This window comes from Odontesthes bonariensis, chromosome 7 (assembly GCF_027942865.1).
Source record: "Odontesthes bonariensis isolate fOdoBon6 chromosome 7, fOdoBon6.hap1, whole genome shotgun sequence".
NCBI lineage: Eukaryota > Metazoa > Chordata > Actinopteri > Atheriniformes > Atherinopsidae > Odontesthes > Odontesthes bonariensis.
The window spans coordinates 11,513,974-11,523,914 of record NC_134512.1 but is presented as its reverse complement, the minus strand read 5'-3'; the positions used below and the strand labels follow the sequence as shown (position 1 = coordinate 11,523,914).

The 9,941-nt window shown below is 39.4% G+C and overlaps 2 protein-coding genes across 2 annotated transcripts; one reads left to right on the top strand and one right to left on the bottom strand.

Moving 5' to 3' along the window:
* Window positions 1-77: 77 nt before the first annotated feature.
* On the bottom strand, window positions 78-2,518 carry ccdc34 (coiled-coil domain containing 34). The gene is made up of 7 exons (XM_075469475.1): window positions 2,422-2,518; window positions 1,836-2,114; window positions 1,616-1,760; window positions 1,365-1,472; window positions 1,108-1,266; window positions 895-1,024; window positions 78-715 (listed from the first exon to the last, which is right to left on the bottom strand). The coding sequence occupies exons 1-7, from the start codon at window positions 2,514-2,516 to the stop codon at window positions 513-515; spliced, it is 1,119 nt and encodes a 372-aa protein (XP_075325590.1). The 5' UTR covers window positions 2,517-2,518; the 3' UTR covers window positions 78-512.
* Window positions 2,519-5,362: 2,844 nt separating this feature from the next.
* slc15a5 (solute carrier family 15 member 5) lies at window positions 5,363-9,096 on the top strand. Its single transcript, XM_075470922.1, has 9 exons — window positions 5,363-5,714; window positions 5,890-6,103; window positions 6,862-7,031; window positions 7,151-7,371; window positions 7,463-7,649; window positions 7,815-8,003; window positions 8,135-8,266; window positions 8,348-8,456; window positions 8,967-9,096. The coding sequence occupies exons 1-9, from the start codon at window positions 5,363-5,365 to the stop codon at window positions 9,094-9,096; spliced, it is 1,704 nt and encodes a 567-aa protein (XP_075327037.1).
* Window positions 9,097-9,941: the final 845 nt, after the last annotated feature.

Below are 9,941 nucleotides of genomic sequence, written 5' to 3'. Positions count from 1 at the left end.
GCCTCATTAAATGGGGTTAAACGCTGATTTTTGCTGAGCACTTTTGCTGAGATGGGGCCAATAAGACAAGAGGGAGCTTTGATTCAGGATCTTTTATAAGAAAATAAAATGTAAAAAAAAAACACAAAACTAATTGAGTTTATAGATTATGTATATACATATATATAAATAAAAAGGCTCCAAGTTTTAAAACGTCCATCCAGTATTTCTACGAGACATCAAGCAAACTCAAGTATCAGAACAAACCGTACATCTCTGTACAGTCTTTCAAACATTTCCAATCATTCATAGATATTTTCTTACAAAATAAATCGAGCTAATGTGTCACAGAATGTGACAAACTAAAGTGTAAATATGGCGGCATGTCTTCATAACCCCGACCGCTTAAAAGAGGAAACAACCCTCTGTGACTCAGCAGTCTCAGTCCAGGAGCTGCGCTGGTGTCGTTGAGTCACAGTACAATCACTGTATCTGAGCTACAGTCTTACAGACGTAAATCTCAGCCCGCTGTGTCATCTCCTGTGCAGCAAATGTGCTGCACTCACAGTGTTTCCCATTCTAAAAGCAGCACAAGGACTCTGATGGCTTTTTCTTTGTTTCTGGGGTTTCTTGGTAGACATCGTGTTTGGGGGCATTTCTGGAGGAGGGATGTGAATCGGCTTCCAGGGGATCGGATTGTAGAAGCTGGGTGCCGGGTGCAATTTATCATAGGGGCCTGGAGGAGAATAAACCGTTATGACAGAGATAAATAGCAAATATCAGAGGAAAATTAAACTTACAAACATTTGATTCAGTCTGAGTTTCTTTAGTAGTATGAATGAAAAACACAGTGAACATAGAACTGATTAATCATAGTGTCAGTAAATAATTTCCTAACGACTTAAATGACCTTACTTGTTGGGTAACAAGGTGATTTCGGACTGGTTCTGCCTTTTTCATTGGCTTTTGCCAGCCACTGCTTAAACTTTTCTTCTGCCCTCCTGTGGCGCTCCCTCTCCTGCTCGTCCTTCAGAGCAGATTCCTCCTGTCAAATAGAAGAAAAAAAGGCTTAATATTTAATTTTTTTTCTGGGAAGTTTTTAGGAAAACAAAAAAAGAGACACAATACCTTCTCTTTCTTTTCCTTTTCCATTCTTTCTTGATCCTTCTTCTGCCGCCAGTCTCTATATTTTCGTTGAGCTTTTTGTTCAATCTCCCTCTGTTTCTCTTGCTTCCTCAGAATCTCCTTTTCCTCCTTCCTCTGTTTTAGGAGTTGCTCCTGCCTCTCCTAGAATTGCAATGAGAAAAAAAATGGCAACAAACGTCATCTTTAGAATTAAAAAGTGTACCAAAAAAAGCACCAACTTTAAACAAGTACTCCTTTACCTGTTCCATTTTAATTCTAAGCCACTCTTGGATTTTTTCTTCCATAACAATCTTTTTCTGTTCCTGTTCCCTTTCCTTTTGTTCTGTCTTTTCTTTCAGTAAGCGTTCCTAAGTTTTGGGGTACAAGAAGCCTTAGTTAGTGATTCAGAGGTGGTGCAACAAATAATGCCACTGACTAAAACAAGTTAATGGCAGAAATAGACATTGCTTTAATATTGCAAAACTTGACCTGAAGAGTAGCAACAACTTGCCTCTTCTGCTTTCTTTTCCAATTTAAGACGATCCTCTTTGGCTTTGTTTAAAAGCCACATTTGCCAAGCACTGAAAGAGGGTGAATCTGCAGGCTGCACAGCTGCACTGCGCATCTGCTCTGACGGCTTTTTAGGTAACTCGCATCTATACAAGCAAACAAGCATATTAAGACAACGCCATACAAAAAGACAACAAATATCTTTAAAAATCCAGCAGTACCTGGCTGGTGATTTGCAGGACCGTGAGTCGCCGCTTTGCCTCGGTGAAGTCTGGTGAACTGCAAGCTCTGGCTCTTCTTCTTCACTGTCAAAACTGTCATGGTAGATGGGAGAAAGCAGAGAGAATGTGTCCTCGTCTTCGGACACAATGCCGTTATCCAGACCTTTGAAATTGTGAAAGTCTTTCCCTTGGCTGGTCTTGACGGGGGTCGAGCTGAAGTGCTCTGACGCTGCTGCAGGACAGTTGGGCATACTCCCTTCAGACATTAGTAGCCGACGTCTGAGGCAGAACACACACACATTGAGTAAGATAAAACTTTCATCTAAGCTGTTTGTGTGACTCTTTATTGTGTGAATTATTATAAAAATAAAACGCCAACAAATGAGGAACAGTATGAAAATGTCTCATTCACAACAAGCATGAAGTTAGTTTTCGTATTAGTGGGGAATTAGCAAGTCTGCTAATGTTAGCATTAGCATGCTTATTTCCTTACGCGCTATGACCTCTAAATGCAAACAAGTAAGTCGTGTGCAGTTTTTCGAACACACAAAAGAATAATGAATTAATTTATATGTATATCGCTTACCTTTGCGTTACAGTTCGGAAAGTTTCACCTGTCGTGGTGTCTGACAATAATGAGAAAAAATGGAACTGATTTAACAACAACTTTTTTTTTCCCATGATACACCACGCCCCTACGCTTTTACGGACGCGGTTTCTGTAACCATGGGGACGCTTGACGCCGTGGTTTATTAACTTTTAAAATCTAGTTGCCAGGGTTTTAAACTGGCAAGATAACAAGTGGAAAAGGCGTAGTTAGATTATAGTTAATCTGATGATTCTGTTTTTTATTACACCTTGATTACATCGTTAAAAACGTCAACCTTCAGAGCATGTTTTTTTTTTTTTTTGTCAAATCTCGCCTAAATCTTTTAATATATCATATCAAATACATTTTTGAAAATTAGCTACTAATGTGTTGAATAATATTTGTTTTTGTTTTTCCGTGTTACGTTATGGTGAATTGTGGTTACCAAGATGTTTTTAATGTTTACACTTTTAAGTTAGAAGACCAAGTCAATCTCCTCCATTCTTTGATCAAAAATTAAATGAAATTGAATTAAATCAAATCAAACCATATTTTATTTATCCCAAAAGGAAATCATATAGAAACTATAGAAATTATATATGACAATATGGAAATCAGCTGATGTTCACATTGCTACACTATGTAGACAGGACTGCTAATGTAATGATGATTACTGTATTAATTGTTACTGAAGATATTATATTATTTTGATCAGAATCAGAATCATAAAAAACCTAATTTATCCCCGAGGGGTAATTAGAAGGGCAAAGAGCGACACATACATTTAAAGAGCAAGAGAAAAAATAGAATTAAAAAAAAAATAATTGAATATGTACAAAAATACACATGGTGGGTGGGGCAAAGTAACTGACTGTGTGCATTGGCAGTTTGGAGCAGAGAACTGAGATTTAAAAAGCAATTTAAGTAATGCGTGGATTAAGACCTCAAACCAAGATTAGTTGAAGAGGAGACGTCTAGGCTGCAGAGCAGGGACACATTTGTTGCAGGAACAACACCATCTTTATTAAGAATATTTTCTGTGACCCTCCACACAAAGATAGCATTTTGACTGCTTTTTGAACAAACAGAAAGAATATAAAAGATATAAGGTTTACAATTTCTTAATCACCACTGATTCCTGTTGTTCTCTGAAGTCTTTGAAATAGAAAGTAAGTTGTCTTTTTTTGTGAAAGTAAGTGACAGTGAGATTTCATACTATTTTTTCTACATTTAAATGTACCACTCATTGTATCATGTTCATTTTAAAACACCACTGCAGATTCTGGAGATGCAAATTTTTCAATTACAAGATAATGGCTGCCACTTTTATTAGTTAAAGAAGGATGACTTTGACTAATTCCTCTCTCTCCCCCCCCCCCCCATGTGCCTAAAGTCTGTAACAGTGTTTTTCTCTTGTTTATAATGTCTTGTTTTTTTTTGTCTATGCTTTCTGTTTGTTCCTTACGTAAAGCGTCTTTGAGCATTTGGAAAAGCGCTATATAAAACCTATGTATTATTATTATTATTATTATTATTATTAATTGCCAACCAGGTAGTTGGTCTTCTGGTCTTCTGCTCAGTGCCTACCTGGGAGGTGCTTTTTCCTCCATTTAATCACTTTACTGTGATAAGAGGTTGTTGCTTATCTTGTAGCTCAGAGCCAGTTGAAGTAATCTGTTCTTGCACTCTGTCTCACTCCCACTTAACATTATATGTCTAATTACCAACAGGCACAGGCGACCCAAAAGCAGCTTGTACAGTTAGGGGCTGTTTTCACAGAGAGATGCAACATTTTGAGCGAGTTTGCAATAAGCAGCAGCACAGCATTATTTATCAATGTGTTTAATGTTTGTTGGTGTTAAAAACCTCCTCTAAAAGGGAACCTTGTGTTTTGTTGAGTTTGATTGTAAAAAACATTTTATGACCACAGTTATTGAGAAGAATTACTGTGAGTTTCTCAGAATCTTTTAAAGCATAACATCAAATGGCATCAGATGGCAGTAACCATGGTCAAGTTAACCTCTTAGTTGGCATGAAGGAAAAATTTGTTGTTGCGTTCTTATTGTCTTCTTTTTTAAAGTGTACATAGCAGTTTTAATATTTTCCCTCACACACAGAAACTAACCAATTCTCACAATCCCTTTACCTTACCAATGACCCCACTCACCCTGGACACCATTTTTTCGAGCTGCTGCCCTCTTGAAGATATGACAGGGCAACGTACCTCCAGACTCGGGGACAGTTTGTCCCCACAGCCATTGCTACACTGAACAAACAATGAATTTAAAGCTGCTATTTTTGCACTCGGTTGAACCTTTTTACTATTGGGCTTCAATGCCATTTTATTTATTAGAATGTTTAAAACTCAGTGTGTTGAATGGTGAATGAATGCACCACTTGAGATGCTGCTACTAATTTCATTCCAATGTGAATATTTTGTGCAGTGGTGGTGCAAATCTTCAATGAGTCTGTGATCAACCACATTGCGATAATGGGACCTTGACAGTATATGTATAATATATACTGTATATATATATTGTACATATTTCAGTAATGGAAAAAAATGATAAAATTGCCTCGTAACTCTCTGTTGTTGGTCATTTTAAAAACATTTCTTGTAGGCTCTCTAAATACCTCCCATCCATCACTCCACCTTGATACAGTTTTGTGTAATGTGTCAGATTCCCGGAAGGCGTCCACAGCTCTGAGTAACAACATGACGAAGGATTATCAGCCACCAGGACACACAGAATGCAGGTGGGTGAGTCTGATACTACGTGTCTGTAGTCCAGCTCCAGAATCACACCAGGCTGTGGGATTCCAGCTCTGGCCTCTGATGTTTGTGTCCTACAAGAACAGGAGTTCTCTCTCAGAGCTGCCTGGTTCACTGCTGACATCCAACAGAGCAACCAAGCAGCCACCACACTGGCCAGGTGTTATGGTGGTAGAAGAACTTCGGAGACTGCCAGAGGGCAGAAACCAAGTGCGACGAATCTCCCAGACTCCTCCTGTGGAGCAGAGACCTCCAAAGAAGTCTCGCAAGAAGCTCCAAGTTATCATCTGTGTACTGCTTGTAGAGCTGTGTGAAAGGTTCACTTTCTTTGGGATCGTGTGTAACATGATTCTCTTCTGCACTGTGAAGCTGGGCTATGACAACTACCTGGCTGCAACAGTCAACTTGTGCTTCATAGGAGCCAGTACCCTGACCCCTGTTTTGGTTGGATGGTTTGCAGAAACCTGCTTAGGACGGACAAAGGTGCTCTACTTGTGTGCTCTTCTTCATTTCTTTGGTAAGAGATAGTATGATTCAGTATCACAGTGTAAATTAATCCAAAAAGGCAATTAGCATGATAGATTAGTATGTAAAGTATATAGTAGATATAAATCTAGTGCATGATTATAATGCTACAAAAGCTGCTGCTAGATACCTCTATGACCTACTTCTACAACTGTGCTCTGCTTTAGGAACAGCCATGCTACCCGTGGTGGATGAAAATTTCTACACCAACACCCATCACATGACCCACAAGCTGGAACCTCGGGAGCAGCAGATCCTGTTCTACATCGGTCTCCTGGCTGCTGCGCTGGGCATCGGCGGCATTCGGGCCATCCTGTGCCCCATGGGAGCCTACAGCCTGCAGGGCTACAACCAACACCAGCTCCTGTCCTTCTTCAACTGGTGGGTGGTGATTTTATATGGTCACAGCTATTCAATTTATGAGCCTTTAATCAGACTCTAAACACTGAACTGTTCAAATTAGATGAGTTCATCCACTGAAAATTATGAATGCATTCAAGAAATTCCCCAACCATTTTCCTTTTCTATTTCATTGAATGTTACTGCATATTTTACCTAACGAATGCCCTCACCATATATTGTGTGTTCACAAAAAATATTATGGATAATCTAATTGGACTAAAGTGTGGATCAAAGTTAAATTTTATCTGAGAAATCTGAAACAGTTGCATCAAATATAACACTAACACAGCTCGGAGATTTCATCTTCTGCTTTTAAGTTTTTACACTTTGCCCAAGTTTAACTTCACTAAGTTTCTTGAAATTTGGATTGTTTGTCATAATCTTGCTGGGAAATAGAAAAAACACAGTATAACCTACATCTACCTCATGATTTGGCTTATATTTATTCAATAAATGATGACACAGTATAATATGTCACGTTGTTTATCTGAGGTTGTATTTACCCTATTTTGGAGACTCGGTGAGATGATTTTTTTTTTATCATATTCTGAGAAGTTGAAAGAGGATATATTTTCTTTTTCGTGTGATTGTGTACAGAAAATGAACAGATGGCCAGCTGACCAAATGTTTTAGAATAAAATGGCATGTATCAGACCTATTTTACCGCTTGCTTGTGGTAAAAATTTGTTGCGATTCTTTTACAGCTTGCAAGTTAACATTTGTTTCAATGCTTTTAGGTTCTACTGGTTGGTGAACCTGAATTCCACTGTTGTGTTTCTGGGCATAGCTTACATTCAGCAGTCTGTGGCCCAAAATTTGGCCTTCCTTATCCCCTTCACTTCTGTGCTGCTGGCTCTCATCGCCATACACATGATGCGCAATAAACTCACCTACAAACCAAAGCAAGGTAACTCAGGCTACACATTATAACAAAGACACAAAAACATGCAATTAACCCCTCCAGACCAGGAAATGACAATTGTTAAATCACAACATCTCACTTTTCCTTTGTGGGATTTCTTTAAGGTGGATCACTACTGACTACGCTGGGAGTTTTCTTGAACTCTTTCAAGATGTGCTGCCTCCACTATCGTCACCTGAGTGGGGATGTGGTTTCCTGGCTGGACCGAGCGAAAGAGAACAACGGTGGTCGGTACAGCGAGACACACGTGGAGAACGTCAAGGTCATGACCAAGCTCTTCCCTCTTTATGGGCTTCAGCTGCTGTACAGAGCCTGCGTCACACAGGCAGGTCACTGGAAACACCTCATGACACAGCAAGAAACAGGATAAATTCTTAGTTTTATGTGCAAAGAGGTCATGAATATGTTTGCCACAGATTCCCTCAGGTTACTACATACAGACAATGAACTCCAACCTTCACCTGAATAGCCTCCTGCTGCCCATTGGTGCCATGAATGTAATCAGCATCCTACCTCTGCTGCTCTTAGCCCCACTCATCGAGTGTGTGACCACCTACTTCCTCTCCAGACAAATAACTCCTCTTCCTCCTGCAAAAGTCATAAGTAACTACTGCCACACGTACACTTCCTCTCGTCCACACGTAACTTTAAACATCTTCACCTAAATGTCCCTATGTTTCTCTCACTTCCTTTCTCCTCCTGAAATCACAACCCCCATTCTGCAGCCCCCTCTCTCATCACCCCACCCTGTCCGTCCTCCCCTTCCAGCTTTGGGCCATGCCTGTGCCACTCTGTCTGTCCTGGTGGCAGGTTTGTCTGAGCTGCATAGGAAGGTTTACCCCCTAGTGGAGCAGACTTTATCTGGGAAGGTCCTGCAGGTGTCGTCTATGCCGTGCTTCCAGCTGGCGCCTCAGTACATCCTCCTCGGTGTGGCAGAGGCCCTCGTCACACCTGCATGTGAGTGGAGCATTATCGCTCTTTCCCAGAGGACTGCAAATTTATGGAATTGTCACAAAATAACAAAGGCATCAAAGATGACTTTTATCTTACCTCAGTCAATAATTCTGCTGTCACTTCCTCTCTGGCAGGTTCCCTCATATCCTTCCAGCTGACCCCGAGCCACATCAGAGGAATCTCCCTGCACTTCCTGACTTTGTCCTATGGAGGGGGCTGTTTTCTTGGAGCTTTCATCATTCAACTAGGGTACCTTTTCTCTGGAGGTAATATTGAATACAGATACTGTATTACTTGTTTTCTTCAATGGCAAATAATAGTGACATGATGCTGGTACTATACGACAGGTGGTTTCTATCCAAACACACTGCAAGATGGGAATCTGGAGAGGTTCTTCTTTGTCCTAGCTTCACTGATGGCTATAAATACTCTGGTGTTTTGGAGAGTATCATACAGGTACAGTATCATCTCTAAGTTCCAAGACCGTAAAGTGTAATAAAGATTAGAATTAGATTAATCTACATTCAGGTCAATTAAGGTCCATTCTTGGGGCCTTGGTTTTGGCTCTTGTGTGATTCATCAGGAATGGTTTTCTAACAAATACACAATGTTAGTTTTTAGTTCCCTTAACATTCTCTCAATGCTCATGGCGTGGAGCTCTTTGGGAAACCTCTGAAGAACGTTCCCGTTTGGTTGTATGAATGTTTCCCTAACCTTCACATTATTGTCGACCTTTGGACAACATTACAGTTAGTCTTTGCAATCAGAATGCTGAATACTTCAACTGTTTTAAACCTGTGGACCTTTGTATGATACCAGGCGTGTTCTGTTATCACTGTATTCGCAAATACGGTTAGTTTATTGCTCTAGTTAATATAACCTTGGGAGAACCACAAGCCAACCATAGTCTAACTTTCTGTGCCAGCTGGTGTCAGAACTCAAATGCATTTTGTTGTTATTGTTCAGGTACATTGACCTCAGCATGCAGGGTAAAGCACTGACCATCAGCTCTCTGACTGAGACCCTGCTGCATTACAAAGCCACTCTGCGCTTCTACGACGCTGTCGATCATCTCTCCATTGACTCTGTTTTATGATTGCCTTCCTCAAGATGTCTCCCGTGAGCGGCGCTGGCGCTGCACAGTATGTGTCAAATTTTGTAACATGAAAAGCTTTGGGCTTGACTGTGTAAAAAGAATCTATCTAATGTGCATGTTTTTGTGGTTGTTACAGAAAATGAGCAAATGGTTAAACAAGTGTGTTATGAAAGCTTTATTTTAAATAAACATTAATGTAAGAGTGAATTTGTTTGAGCTCGATTTGGAATCAAAAGACAAAACATGAAAATGGAAAAAGGAAATACTTTAATCCAAATAGGTGTAATAAATATAACAAATGCTAAAAAAAAGTTAAAATCACCATAAAGAAAAAAATCATAAACTCATAGATTCCCCAACATAAAACTGTGTTATGAGATAAAGCACACACTGTTACATTAAATGTAAAAACCTTGTAAAACATGACCCCAATGATGTATGTCCCAAGCTCTCCTCCCGACATGCAACATCAGTCTATAAGTTACAGTGAAACTGACCTTTAAAGGCCTCTTTGAATCCCTGCTCTAAGGAGATTCATTTGGTACATTAAGGAGGATTATTCCATTCAAATTTTACGGAATACAACAGTCTATGAGTTTTACAAACCAACAAACAAGATTTTACCACTAACTAAAATCAAAGTGCATTTTTACTATCTCAGTGAAAAGTTTTATAAACATATACACATTTTGAAAAGATGTGTTTAAACATTTTTAAAGAGTATTTGAATGTTCAAATGTTTATCTAAGATTTTAGGGAACATACTAAAAAGAACAGTAAACCTGCAAGATCTATTTACATTTTTCTCACATCAAAGGAGCCTTATTATTCTGATACATTTCAAT

Bases quoted from the DNA above. Each gene is read 5' to 3' on its own strand.
- ccdc34 (XM_075469475.1), bottom strand. From the start codon at position 2,516: ATGGGAAAAAAAAAGTTGTTGTTAAATCAGTTCCATTTTTTCTCATTA. The intron at 2,115-2,421 runs GTAAGCGATATA...GTTCTGCCTCAG, and splicing joins TTCCGAACTGTAACGCAAAG to ACGTCGGCTACTAATGTCTG. The intron at 1,267-1,364 runs GTAAAGGAGTAC...TTGCAATTCTAG, and splicing joins TTAGAATTAAAATGGAACAG to GAGAGGCAGGAGCAACTCCT.
- slc15a5 (XM_075470922.1), top strand. From the start codon at position 5,363: ATGGTGGTAGAAGAACTTCGGAGACTGCCAGAGGGCAGAAACCAAGTG. The intron at 6,104-6,861 runs GTGGGTGGTGAT...CAATGCTTTTAG, and splicing joins CTCCTGTCCTTCTTCAACTG to GTTCTACTGGTTGGTGAACC. The intron at 8,004-8,134 runs GTGAGTGGAGCA...CCTCTCTGGCAG, and splicing joins GGCCCTCGTCACACCTGCAT to GTTCCCTCATATCCTTCCAG.